The 14,253-nt window shown below is 45.4% G+C and overlaps 2 protein-coding genes across 3 annotated transcripts; both read left to right on the top strand.

The window, feature by feature from the left end:
• The first annotated feature begins 249 nt into the window (after nt 1–249).
• On the top strand, nt 250–8,773 carry LOC307068137 (pre-mRNA-splicing factor CWC25 homolog). 2 transcript variants are annotated; one of them, XM_079725813.1, is made up of 3 exons: nt 250–412; nt 2,664–2,836; nt 8,638–8,773. In XM_079725813.1, exons 1-3 carry the CDS (start codon nt 395–397, stop codon nt 8,750–8,752), a joined length of 306 nt encoding a protein of 101 aa, XP_079581939.1. In that variant the 5' UTR covers nt 250–394; the 3' UTR covers nt 8,753–8,773. The 2 variants fall into 2 exon arrangements, with proteins under 2 accessions (XP_079581939.1, XP_079581940.1); XM_079725814.1 differs by lacking the exon at nt 8,638–8,773 and adding an exon at nt 8,417–8,532.
• Nucleotides 8,774–11,470: 2,697 nt separating this feature from the next.
• SPMAP1 (sperm microtubule associated protein 1) lies at nt 11,471–14,253 on the top strand (the record flags this gene model as incomplete). Its single annotated transcript, XM_079724911.1, has 3 exons — nt 11,471–11,677; nt 13,042–13,141; nt 14,000–14,253. 3 exons carry the CDS (start codon nt 11,471–11,473, stop codon nt 14,155–14,157), a joined length of 465 nt encoding a protein of 154 aa, XP_079581037.1. The 3' UTR covers nt 14,158–14,253.

Genomic DNA, 14,253 nt, shown 5'->3' with positions numbered 1-14,253 from the left:
TGGCAACCGAACCGCCGGGCCAGGCCCAGGACCAGTTGTAACCTGAAACAGCAGTAGCGTTTTAACTCACCACTCCAGAAATCAGGGAGAAGAGCCAACCCGAGGCGGCCAAAGTGAAACCACAGATCCCGCGATATCATGGCCGCGACCTGCGAAACTGCATGTGACGCTACCGCCACGCAGCGCGACAGCGAGTATTAAACGTCATGGTACCGCGACGCCGTCGCTGTAATATAACGCTCTCCCGGAAGTGGTCTCTGGATCGGGCAGTGAAGATGGTAGCCAGTTGTCCCCGGGATCAGATCTCCGGAGGTCGTAGCTGAACTCTCTGCGTTTCTCCTCGATCCTTCCTGAGTCTTCCAGGTCCGCGTAGTGAGGAAACGTCTCCACCATCATGGGGGGCGGAGACCTGGTAAGTGAGGGAGCCCAGGGCTGGGGGAAGACTGAGGCCGGAGACCGACTGAGGCCGGGGACGGAAATTGGTGGGGGTGGCAGTGGGTATTCTTGGCAACGCAGCCGTTGGGGACAGGGAGCTGTAGCCCTGGACAGGGGACGGATAACTAAGGCCATGAGGGACCGGGTGGAGACTTGGGAAGGTATGTGAGGTGGGTCGCCAAGGAGGGGAGGTGGTGTTTGTTGACAGGGAGCCCTTCTGGCTGGAAATTCTGGGAAGCCTCGGGGGCGGTTGGAACCGTGGCTAGGAAAGGAGGCAGGTATGGAGGACGTGTCACTTAGTTTTGTATATCTTGTCTTGGGATACATCTCCTTTCCTCAGCTAGGAGTTTAGTCATGTCCTGGGCTGTAGTAGGGGTGATTTGTGCTCCCGTTCTCCTCGTCCCCGAGCCATGTCCTGGGGTCACGGAAGAGCTTCCTCATGTTCACCTTTCTGACTTCCACTCCTTCTTCAGTGCTGCATTCTGATCTCTAGTGGCAGAGCTTTCTTCTGAATTCATAGCACTTAATAAGTTATGTGGCTATTTCTCTTAAACTGTATAGTTCATTTGTAGGGGGCTAAGCCTCCGAATTGGGCAAATGTACCCATAAGAGCATGGTGCAAGATCAGAAAAATGCTAATCTTCTGAAAGTGTAGCTAATTGAATCAGCAAATAGATTCGTTTAGCTACCTGTCCAGTAGCTATATTAGAGTTTGTCAGGTGTTATCAGTTAGAATGAGTTCCAAGATACCATCAAGGTTCTTCTGACTTAGTGTCTTCAAGTAGCTGCATTTAGGGACAGGAAAGCTCTAATCCAGAGTTTCTCAACCTCAGTGCTATTGACATTTTGGGCTGGATAATTCTTTGTTGTGTGTGTGGTCCTGTGCATGTAGCAGAATCCCTGGCCTCTAGCCAGTAGCACCTTTCTCCTTCAGTTGTGACAGCCAGAACTGTCTACAGACATTGCCAAATGTTCCCTGGGAGGCAGAATCACCCATATTGAAGGCGAGAGGGGAGGACCATTAGGACAAGGTGGAGGGTTGGGGAGGAAGGGAGGAAGGACTGAACAGCCTGATGAGGGGAAAGGGAGTGCAAGAAGAGAGAGAGAAAAGGAAGCCCTCATTGAAAAAATAAAATTTATTTTGGCCACACTGAGCAGCATGTAGGATCTTAGTTCCCTGACCAGGCATTGAACCCTGCCCCCTACAGTGGGAGCACGGAGTCCTAACCACTGGACCGCCAGGCAATTCCCTCATTTAGGTTTCTTAACTGGTCTCCTGGTTTTCAATCCTGATCCTCTCCAATCCATTCTTTACATGCTAGGCTGGTCATGCCTCCCACCTGCATATGAATGCTTAGTGTTTTCTGCTGTCAACAGGATAAAATCCAATCCCTTAACATGGCTTATAAGGCCCTTAATCTGTTGCTTTCTTAGTTGGCTTCATCTTGAGCCCCTTCCCATCAGTTTGCTCTCCTATCTCCAGCCATGCTGAATTATTTGTTCTTTCTCACCCCTGGGGCTGCAGTTGTGTGTGCTGTTACCTCTGTGTGGAAATCTACCCCACTGCTTCCCGCTTCCTACATCACTGGGCTCATTTATAATTATCCTTAGATGTCACTTCCCCCAGGAAACCTTCCCTGGTTGGGAAGCTGAACCAAAGCAATGGCTCATGGGGAGGAGGGAGAGGAGAAGCATTCCTTGAGGGTGAGGAGGAAGATCAGAACCAGGGGGAGATTCTTGGGAAGGAAGGTTGAAAGAGGTACTAGGTGGGGTTGTAAACCATGCAAGTTTAAGGCACGTTAAGTGGACTCAAGGAAAAGAAGGCTGTGTTCATAAGAATGAACGTCCAGTGCCAAAGGCACTTGAATTCTTTTGCCTTTCAAAGACTATACTTTCCTGCTTCTCTACCCCATTCCTCCTGTATTGTCATCACCAACCCTCACTTTAGGCATGGCCAGTGGAAGTCAGACTCACACATTTCAGGATAGAAGTATTTGAAGGGAATCTCGGAGGGGCCTGTTTTATCCTGAAGCTTTATGTACTTGAACAGCCTCTCTCCCGCCCCCCCATGTGTGAGATTTTTGGGTGCCAACCTTGCCATTGTTAAAGACGTCTTACCCTTACATGGCTGCCTTGGCATGAATATAGGGGTGGGAAAGGGAGGGCCAGTTATACTCACCACCCACCCACTGCCCGCATTGTTTTCTCCCTCCTTTCATTTACCACAGAATCTGAAGAAGAGCTGGCACCCGCAGACCCTCCGCAATGTGGAGAAGGTGTGGAAAGCTGAGCAGAAGCATGAGGCTGAGCGGAAAAAGATTGAGGAGCTTCAGCGCGAGCTGCGGGAGGAGAGGGCCCGGGAGGAGATGCAGCGCTATGCGGAGGACGTTGGCGCTGTCAAGTACGTGAGGAGCTGGGGCGATTTGGCCTGGGGGTGTCCTGGTGTGTGGGGAACTGCAGAACTGCCTGCAGGTGCGTCGTCCAGTTGTTGCATAATAGCTGGTTAAGAGCGTGAGTTTGCAATCAGACTGGCCTGGGTTCTGAGGCTGGCATGGCATGGACTAGCCTAGCTGTGTAACTGGGAGCAAGTTTGGGAGCCTTGGTTACCTCCGTAGAACGGGGGGAATGGGAGTACCCAACTCCTAAAGTTTGTTGAGGATCAAATGAGATGACATACAAAGGGCTTAGTGTAGACCAAGTTCATGGTAGGTGATTGCCAAACAACTGTGGCTGAGGATGATTGCCTATACCCTGCTTCTCAGTATGTGTTGAGGCCTCAGTCCTGCTTTTGTTTATTTATGGATTGCAGGCTCATTTTAGGGAGGCAGAGAGGTCCCATGGAAGGAGGTAGATGGTGTGTCTGTCAGTAAAAGCTGTGTGAATGTGGACAGTCTCATTCGATTTTCCCTGACTTCAGTTTCCTCTTGTATAGTATAGGATAGGAGTAACAGACAATAATTACTCTACCCATCTCATAAAATGGGATAGGAGTAAATGTGTTCTGAGAAAAATTAAAAGCATAAAATATGCAGTGCAGGTTTCCTGGGATTCTAATCTGGGGTGTGAGGATAGACAGTGGGAATGTTCTTTACCGATTTCTGTAATTTAAAAAGGCGAGATCAGCTCCAGGTCCAGCCGGGGCTCTTGGCCGGGAAGTGGCCGCGCAGTGGGGAGGGCGCTCTCAAGCGGAAGTTCCGCAGCCCAGGGAGGGCAAAAGCAAAGTCTCCAACTTGTTCTCAGAGGGAGGTTTCTAGAGCCAGGGAGGTGGTCCATGGTGGCGCTAATGGAGTTAGCACTGGATAGAAGCTAGGTGTTGTGAGAGCGCCCCAATTTTTTTTTTTTTTAAAGCCGATCCAAATTTCCATCTCTATTTTCTTTACTCTTTCTTGTTTCTAAATATTCAGTGTACTTTTTCTGCAGCTAATGAAAAGTGAAGGTCTTCAAATGTCATGTTTGAGAGTACAGGTAGTATTCAGTGGAAATTGGGAGTCATCAATATGTTTTTTTTTATCCCAAGAACATAAAACAATCTGTACATACATATTTTTTGTAAATCTTAAATGTAAGAAAATATAGTTAAAAATCACCTGCTTTAAAATCAAATGTAAAATTATTCTCTGGGAATTTGTTTTTTTAAAATAGTGAAAAGCAATGAGTAGTGAATATACTAAAGATATTTATAATCTCTGACTTATTTTAATATACTTGGAATTTTGTTTCTGGTAAGAGCTATTGCTTTCTTGTTTGACTTCCTGATTAAGTTTGAGTAAAATGTGCATATAATAACAACAAACTGTATTCTGTATGAAAAAAACAAATCCGAGAAAACCCACTTCTTCACTGGAACGATCACCAATAAATCGGTATTTTTAAATTAAAAAAATATATATGCAGTGCATTCCTAAATCAGAATTGAATAAAAACTCCAGATAGACTAAAATTGACTTATCTGTACTATCGCTTGTTCATATGCTAGTGGGCAAGTCTGCAGGGTGACATGTGACATACTTCCCCTGTTGGATATACAGGGCTTTTCCTTAGTAATTTCATGACAGGAGGATTTGTGACATTCAGAGGCATGTGTCTGTGTGTGGGAGAGAGAGACTTAGTTTCAGTTCGTGGAAATGGCATTATGGAATTTAGGCAGGATAACAATTACATTCTTTCTTTGTTTTGTTTTTTTTTGGTTTATTTTTTATATAGCAGGTTCTTATTAGTTACCTATTTTATACATATTAGTTGTATACATGTCAATCCTGATCTCCCAGTTCACCCCCCCCCGCACTTCCCCCCCTTGGTGTCCATACGTTTGTTCTCTACAACTGTGTCTCTATTTTGCCTTGCAAACTGGTTCATCTGTACCATTTTTCTAGATTCCATATATACGTGTTAATATATGATATTTGTTTTTCTCTTTCTGACTTGCTTTTACTTCACTCTGTATGACAGTCTCTATATCCATCCACATCTCTACAAATGACCCATTTTCGTTCCCTGTTATGGCTGAGTAATATTCCATTGTATATATGTATACATTCTTTCAGGATTGGCAGAAGGCCATTCTGACTTAAGTATAAAATCTGAAATATTTTAAAATAAATGGAGTTTTGGAGTTTTTAAAGTACAGCACAATATATTTAGGGCATTAATATATAAAGTGAGGTAAAAGAATGAAATTTTTTTTTTTTTTTTTTTGCGGTACGCGGGCCTCTCACCGCTGTGGCCTCTCCCGTTGCGGAGCACAGGCTCCGGACGCGCAGGCTCAGCGGCCATGGCTCACGGGCCCAGCCGCTCCGCGGCATGTGCGATTCTCCCGGATCGGGGCACGAACCCGTGTCCCCTGCACCGGCAGGCGGACTCTCAACCACTGCGCCACGAGGGAAGCCCAAGAATGAAATTTTATAAGTTTTTTTTTAACCATAGATACACATTAAATTATTTTACCTTATACACTTTGTATAAATTATATTCTTTATAATTTAAACTAAATAAATTTCATACATTTGAATTAATTCCTGGGCAACTTATATGACATTTTTATATGTGAAGTTTGAGGTTTTGTGAACCCTTGATTTTAAAACAAATGTCAATTTTAGACGGAATACCCATTAGTTATAAGAGTTTACTTTCCCACTAACCAAAAGTAAAAAATTATTTTGAAATTTTTATTCAGCCAAGCATTACATATTCTGTGCCTGATACGTCAGAAATTTGGGCTTTGCAGAGTCTAATTGATGAGGTCAGAGTATAGATGAGCAGCTTCAGAGCTGGGAGTCAGTGTATATCCCATTGCTGACCCTCATGCCCTCTTGTCTGTTGTGAATGGGAGGAAGGTGATTTTATATTCTTTTGATTTTTTTGCCCCCTCACCTATTCTCCATTGTTATGAAACTCAAAGGTTAGCACATAGGTCCCTTTTTTTGGTCTTTACTTGCAGATGTATTTAGACGATCTGCTTGTCCAACTGACTGGTTTGTGTAGTTCTTTGCATAGTGTCGTGCTTTTCATTTATGCAGTACAACCCTTTGCTATTTAACAATTCACTTGTATGGTTCAGATAATCTTCTCTGTGTTTTTTATACAGCTCTCTTAGCCTTTTGGTCAGAAATCTTACTTTGTTGACCTCTCATATTCAGTTGGGGGCTTGGTAGGCAAGGAGTAAGCATTGTGCTTAAGCATTGATAAGTCAATGTGTTGATTGGGATCAGCATGCAACTAGACAGGCTTTCCTCTTAGAACACTTGCTGGGTCTGATCTGTGGCCTGGGGAGCTGTCAGGGAAGGGCAGAACAGTTGTCCATCACTATGGCTGAGGTGGCAGCAGGGAGTGCTGTCTGTCTCAGTCAGTTGTGGGACAGACCAGAGGACACTTCATGGTTTTAAAAATGGTTCTGACTTTCCAACTCTTCATTTTTTCTTTGGTCCTTGTTTCTTCTAAATGGATACAGTTGAACAACGAGCAACGTGGGTTTGGACTGCATGCGTCCATTTACAGATTTTTTTTCCCCCCACAATATATTACTGTACTACGCTCTCTGAGATTGGTTGAGTCAGTGATGCAGAGGGTCAACTATAAGTTACACATGGGTTTTAGACTGCACAGGGCTGGCACCCCTCACCCTTCATTTTTCAAGGATCAGCTACATCTCCTGGCCTTAGACTTAATTATAACCTACAGAAATGTGGAAAGGAGCGGGACTGGAAATCCAGAGTCCTGTATTCGTGTGGCCTTATTTATTTGCTGGATGCATTTGTGAGAATTTAAATTGCTCTAAGTAGATGAGAGTCCAACGGAGGAGGGTCTCAGCCAATATTATCTGTCCCTCAGTGTGTTTCCCATTGTTAAAAAACTCAGAGACCATCTATGTACATAGATAGTACTTGCTTCAAGGATAGCCAGGATCTCTGTCCTTAGAAGATCCTGCATTTCTAGTGTCTGATATTAAATATAGAAATGTAACTATTATCCCTACTTTACAAGAGGAAAACTTGAACTCCAGAAGATTAAGCAACTTGTTCAAGGTCTCCAGGCTGTCTGTCAGGATTTGAATCCATGTTTTCTTTCAAGTGCCGTAGATGCTTTGAATGTCTGGAAAAATGTTCACTTTAGGAGCAGGTAGCGTTTTTTGTTAGGTTGGTTTTTTTAATTTATTTTATTTTTATTTATTATTTTTGGCTGTGTTGGGTCTTTGTCGCTGCGCGCAGGCTTTCTCTGGTTGCGGTGAGTGGGGGGCTGCTCTTCGTTGCGGCGTGCGGGCTTCTCACTGCGGTGGCTTATCTTGTTGCGGAGCACGGGCTCTGGAGCGCGTGGGCTCAGTAGTTGTGGCTCGTGGGCTCTAGAGCGCAGGCTCAGTAGTTGTGGCTCACGGGCTTAGTTGCTCCACGGCGTGTGGGATCTTCCCGGACCAGGGCTCGAACCCATGTCGCCTGCATTGGCAGGTGGATTCTTAACCACTGCACCACCAGGGAAGCCCTGGAGCAGGTAGGTTTTTAAAAGTTACTGATGACCCTGGAAAACATTTCCTCAAAAAGTTAAACCTAGAGTTAATTAAATAAGAAATGGAAGTTGGATTGCAGTCACCCAGCTCTTAGACCTCCAAGGGACGATCGTTTTTAACATTTTATGTCCTACTTTCCAACGTAAATGGGACCATTACCCTCCCGTAACCCATTTTTGCTTCACAAATGATTGTCTTGCATATTAAAAAATTACAGAAGTACATAATCATTTAAAATGGTTCTGTTCTGTGCATGTGTCATGAGATATTTAGGTTAATTCCAGGTTTTGCTCTTAAAACAACATGTGCCCTGCAGTTAGAAAGGCATAAAGTGCTAATTTTTAGGTCAAGGTTTGTACTTGGAGGTTTTGATATAAATTGGGATGGAATATTGCATAATATGGAGTTAATAGCTTGGCCTCTCCACTCATTCAGTGTGAGGAGGGTCCCATTCCCAATTCTATGGCATTAGGATCTTTTTAAAATTTATTTGGCTGTGCCCGGTCTTAATTGTGGCACATGGGATCTCTCTTTGCGGCATGCAGGATCTAGGTCCCTGACCAGGGATCGAACCCAGGCCCCCTGCATTGGGAGCACAGAGTCTTAACCACTGGACCACCAGGGAAGTCCTGACATTAGGATCTTAAATAGTACCCACCTCTTGGGTGAAGTGAGGAAAAGTATAGAAAGTGCTTAGCAAGTTTCCTGCTGGTGTGTTGCTAATCGTCCTCCCAAAGTACAGATTTACACCTGCAAGGAAATGCAGGCAGTTTGGACTTGAAATGAGTAAGGTCTTTCCTTAAGGGGTGATTGGTGTTTACACTGTCTTTCACACTTGATTTTAGGAAATGAAAAGCTAATGAGTATACATTCTGTCCAAATGGGAAATGTTGGAGAGCTAGCCAAGGTATAAATTGCTTTCTCGTGGTGGCACTGGAACTTGGCAGGTTAAATGACAGCTGCTTCTTTTTTCCCCCCTGTCAGTACATCCAGCAGTGGTAATTCGACAACGAAAGTCATACCGGAGAAAAGATGGTGTGTTTCTTTATTTTGAAGATAACGCAGGGGTCATAGTAAACAATAAAGGCGAGATGAAAGGTAATAAAGAATCCACATCATTGTTAGGCTTTTGAGATTGGATGATTTAACTTGAGTACAAGGCAAGGGCCCTTTGAGCTTATGTGTCACATCATTCTTTTATGCAGGTTCTGCCATCACAGGACCAGTTGCAAAGGAATGTGCAGACTTGTGGCCCAGGATTGCATCCAATGCTGGCAGCATCGCATGATTCTTCAGTGTATTTGTAAAAGAAAAAAATGATAATAAAAATTATTTGCTCCATGTCACTCTTCTTGACACCACCTAACCCTGACCCCCTCTGTAAAATAAAACTACCCAGTGCAGACTTTCTGTGGGCATGTGTAAAAAAAGATAAACAGTCATTGCACTTCTGTCAGTGTGCAGACTTTGGGGACTTTGCTATTTCTGCTGTACAAACTTGAGTTTTTTAGTTCTTAAAATAAATTGCAGGTGGTAGATACTGCTTGGTGACAGGTTATCCCAGGTGACTGCCTTACAGTTAGAAAGGTATTTGAGATAAGGTAGCGTGTATGGTCAGATCCTGAACACTCATGGAGTTCAAGGAGTGATGTGAGTAGGAACCAGGTACACGCGTATATATGTGCACTTCTGCAGTTAACAGGTTTCCTTTGGGTAAGTTGGCACATAAATGAGTTTATATTTGTAAAACCTGACACATAATAATTGCTCTCATGGAAGATGACAAAGTTGTTAGTATCTGCAAGTTTTTTGCTATCAAAAGTATTTTGACACGATGGTCATGTATCTGCCAAATCCTAGCTTGAGAATAAAAGATGATAGAATGCCAGCACAACAGGCATGAGCCCTGGCAAATTCTGCCTGAAGGTATTGAACATTGTAGCTTTTTTTTTTTCCCAAGCCATGACAGTTGATTTAGGTGACATTCAGGGTCGGGGAAAAGGAGCACTTGGCTGGTTTGGATCAATAGTCCGGCCTAAAGATGTTGGAAGAGGATTTTTACGCTAAAGTTTGTGTCCACGTATCTAGTATCTGGAAATTGTTTTATCTGTAAGATTGGGTACAGTGAAAGGCGGAGGATTAGAGTGTATGTGGAGACCCTAGCACATAGTCACTTGGTGAGATGACTTCTCTTTTGTACTTCAGATTGATGTCCTTCAGATGTACCAGAACTAGAAAGCAGTGGTATAAATTTATTCATTTATTTTATTATTTATTTTTGGCTGCATTGGGTCTTCGTTGCTGCATGTGGCTCTCTCGTTGCGGCGAGCGGGGGACCACTCCTCGTTACGATGTGTGGGCCTCTCATTGTGGCTTCTCTGGTGGCGGAGCTCAGGCTCTAGGCTTATGGGCTTCAGTAGTTGTGGCTCACGGGCTCCAGAGCACAGGCCCAGCAGCTATGGTGCATGGGCTTAGTTGCTCCGCAGCATGTGGGATCCCCCCGGACCAGGGCTCGAACTCGTGTCCCCTGCATCGGCAGGTGGACTCCTAACCACTGCGCCACCAGGGGAGTCCAGCATCAAGACTTTTTAAAGCTCCCTAAGAGATTCTGAAGTGCAGCCAAGATTGAGGACCAGTCCTCTGTCTAGACTGAGTCAGTCTTGGTTTTAGGAACATTAAATCCCAAAGTCTGTAAAATAGACCAGTCTTCCTCCCCTACCCCATCCTCCAGGCTGGTGAATTTCAAGTCTTTAATGTGACATGAGGCCCCCAGGTACTCCATTTAAAATGAATCTTTTTTTTTTTATCCCATTGCATAATATGAAATTTCTCATCTGCCTTCCTCAAATGTGAGGTGAGAGCTGGGCCTGTCATTTTTTCCCCTCGTCCTCTCAAGTCCTCTAATGTTCTTTCCAGGTTCTCTTCACGTTTTAATAGGATGGGCTCAAATTATAGACTTCCTATAATTTCAAATTTGATTGCTAGGAGCTCGCCTGTCATAGTGTAGAAAGATTAAATATGCTGAGTATTGAGATGCTGGGATTGGTGATTATTACGTGTAGGTATAATGCAACCTTTTTCTAATTAATACGTGTGCCTTGGTATTACATTATTATATATAATATGTTTATGTTACTAGCATTATAGTAGTAACATAAAAGAATTCCTGGATTTATTGCCTCATCTGTAAAATGATAATAGCACCTCAGAGTTGGTGCGAGGAGCAGGGGAATTTGTATGAGCCACTTGGATATGTAAAGCGTCCAGATGAGTTTATTCAAGGGGGAAATTGGGGAAGTATAAAATATAAAGGAAGGAAAAGTCACTTGTAACCACAATAACTAGGGAAGATCACTGTTCATGTTTTGCTGTATCCTATCATATATACATAATATTAGAGGGAAGTATGGGACTTACTGTTTTATTGATAAGTATACAACTTTTACTGTTGTTTTTTTAAATTTTAACGGGAGGAGGAATAGCTGATGAAAGAGAATTGGGTGGGGAGGGGAGAAGTGCTTTAAGTGGGTTTACTGGAAATCAGGAGATCTGAATTCTGGTTCTGGATCTGCCACTAAATGGATTTAGGGAATATTCCAACGTTTCTGAGCTTCAACTTCCAGTTCTGTACAACGAGAGTTGGACGTAGATGCTCTCTGAGCTCTTTCTGATCCTTTCTGGGTACAAGCTTTTCAAGGGAACTGGGTTTGGGAAATATATATAATAAAGTGGGAGCAGAGAACCTTGCTCTTAAAAGGAAAACAGGGACCTGAGCCCAACTGCGTTAACACTGCCCACATTCAGTAATCCCCCTTCTCTTCAATCTCTGATTCTTGCATGGTTCCCTCCTAGACATCCCTCACCTCTGGACCATTTAAGCAACTTCCGCCGCAGCCCCGAGAGCCTACCTCGTAGGATGCGAACGATACGGTTTGTGTCACAGGGGTCTTTGACATCACGTAACAATGCGCAGGGGAGCCCCACCCCCAGGACCCTCCGCTCCCGCTAGAATAGATCTCAAAGGCTGAGGTCGTTAGGATGGCACGCTTTCGCGCGTGTTCCCTGAGTCTGGAGAAGAACTTCGTTTTGGATGGAGTGGCCGTGAGCACCATGGCCCGCACCTATGAGCACGTGAGGCCCAAGCTCTGGTCGGCGATTCCGCCCTACAATGCGCAGCAGGACTGCCACGCCCGCCAGTACTTCCGGAGCCGCGTGGTTCCGCCCATCTTGCGGAAAACTGGTCAGGTACAGTAGCGCCGTGGAGGACCCTACGCGCAGAGCTTTGTGCCCGCAGAGCTTGGCCCTCGTGGCGGGGCCGACTTCCCAGATCCGGGCGTCTCATGGCAGCGCCCTCACCACCAGGGAGGCTCCCCGACTCGCACCCTCTCAGTTTTCTTAATGAAACCCGGGAACTGGCGGAAGCGGGAGACAGGTGTTGAGCGCAAGCTCACTGAGCTCACAGAGCCACCTTCCACGCCTGAACTTGAGAATGATTTCATTTTGGGTTTCTGCGAGCCTCTGCCAAACAAATGGGTTTCATTGTCCTTTTTGGCATCACGGATCCACCCTTTGGGGTGACCTCCCGCCGCAAATTCTCAAAAAGCCCGACAATCGGTAAAAAGACAACTACCTAGGCGAGGTGCCCTCGGTCCAGTGACGTCGTAGTTCAAGAGGGCTCGCTCGCTGCGACCTCCTATGAGCTGACTGGAAGGAAACCTCCCAAAGTTCTGCAGCCTTCGCTTCTCCCCAGGCATTTTCCCTCGTGGATGTTGCCCCTCCCCCGCAGAGTACTTCCCCGGGATCAAAGATTCTGAGGCTATTATAGGCTCGGCTCCATTTTTTTTTCAGCACTTTTGCTTCCAATATTTGTGTCTATAATACATGTCAGTGACTTAGGGAGAGGAGGACTTAATGCGGGTTATTCTGTGAACAAATCTTGGGAGCTTTTGTGGTCCCGGGTGTTAGTGTGTGCGCATGTGTGTCCAGTACATGCATATGGACACACACACCTGTGTGTGCCATGTTTGTGTGTGTTTGCTGTCTACTCATGTAGTTTTTATAGCAGAAGGAGCCAGAATCTGGGGGAAAACTCGAGAGTTTAAAAGCTTGAAAAATAACATGGTGTACACACTTTTGAAATTTTCTATGTTCCATTTTGTAAGTATTCTTTAATCGTCACAGACACCATTTGTGGTAGGTATTATTTTCATTTAAATGAAGATCATGTTTATTGAAACTTTAGTATGCCAGGCCCTTTATTTGAAGGCCCTTTATATCTCCCTTAAATTTCAAAGCAACCCCCCATTTTACTGATGAGGAAATTGAGGTCCAAAAAAGCTGTGTCATTATCCTAAGGTCACACAGCTTGTTAGGGGTAGAGCTGGAATTAGAACCAGTCTCTCTGGTGTTAGACATTGAGCCCTTAACTGCCAAGCTACACTGCCTCTCACTGAAAGGCAAGTCACTAAGTATATTTAATCTGTCTGGCCCTGTTCCCCCTGGCTGTGACCTCTCCCTCCCTCCATCAAGCCCGGAGGCAGGGGTTGGACTGTGCATCTCTCTGCATCATGACTGATGATGGTCTTCTGCATTTTCTCCCTCATTCTCAGGATTATGGCGGTACAGGAGGGGATGGCTGGACAGTGGAATATTTCCAAATCTTCGGGCGAGAACAGAGATACCTCAACAGGAGAAACTGGTCAGGGGCAGGCAAGTGCCACACCTCCCTTTCCAGTCTCACCATGGTCCCACCTAGGAAGAGTGGTGTGCATTCCACAGAGAGAGAAACTGGGCCATAAAGAGACCTGGTTGGGGGAAGAGACCCAGGGTCTCTGCATCCTCTAGCTCTTCTTCTTATACGTGAGCAGATGGTGTCACAGAGCTCCCTAATAGTTATGGAGCATTCGCTGTATGTCAGGTGCTTTTTACCCTCAGAGTATCCTCAGGTTACAGCCAGGGAAATTGAGGTTTAGGGAGTTAAAATGATTTGCTAAGAAAGGCTGAGCTGGGGTTGGAATTCTACTCTTTGCAAGGAAGGCCTGTGTTCTTCTCACTGCTCCCAGAGCAGGCTGTGTCCTGCTCACTCTCTAGGCCCCATTTAGCAGCAACAGGAAAAGGGAGAGTTGAGACCTGTTTTTCTGGCAGGGTGAACCGTCCTCCCACCCCAACTCCACCACCCTTTGGCCACATTCTAGTCACATGTCCCCTGGCACCATTGGCCAAATTGAGCTCATCCATTTTCTCCAGCTGGATCAAATGCAAGGGTGAAATTTTCTCAGTTCTCCTGGCAGCAAAGCAAGTTCAACCAAGCCCAGAAATTTCTGGCCCTTGCCGTCCCAGCATGTACCATTCACGCTCCCCTGCATGCTATTCCTAGTATGAGGTTTGGTTTCCAGGATGCCATCTGTCTCTCTCCACCAACCCTTGGCTTTTCAGGATTGAGGGTTCAGCTGGGACATGGGAGCACAGTGACTATACCTGGATTGGCCCCCTATACCAGCCCAGTGGGAGTGGGGAAAGCAAGAGGGGGCTGAATACAGTCTCAGGCCTCTCTCTCTGTCCCACAAGGGCATTCCATCCAGCAGGTGGCCGGACATGACCACTATAATGCCAATCTGAAAGCGACCCTGGGGTTCAATGGTCAGTTTGGCTATCGCCGGAACACCCCAGCCCTCCGCCAGCGCCCATCTGTCTTTGGAGAAGTCACCCAATTCCCTCTCTTCTAACGGCACCTCTTCTCTTCACACTCCTCAACCTGAATTTCTAAGATGTGTATATGGACTCTCAGTGTTATTTTATATTAAAACTTTTGTGTGTGTGTC

The sequence above is a fragment of the Hyperoodon ampullatus genome (genome assembly GCF_949752795.1).
Source record: "Hyperoodon ampullatus genome assembly, chromosome: 19".
Lineage (NCBI taxonomy): Eukaryota > Metazoa > Chordata > Mammalia > Artiodactyla > Ziphiidae > Hyperoodon > Hyperoodon ampullatus.
The sequence above is the reverse complement of the archived record's forward strand: the minus strand, read 5'-3'. Positions and strand labels throughout refer to the sequence as shown.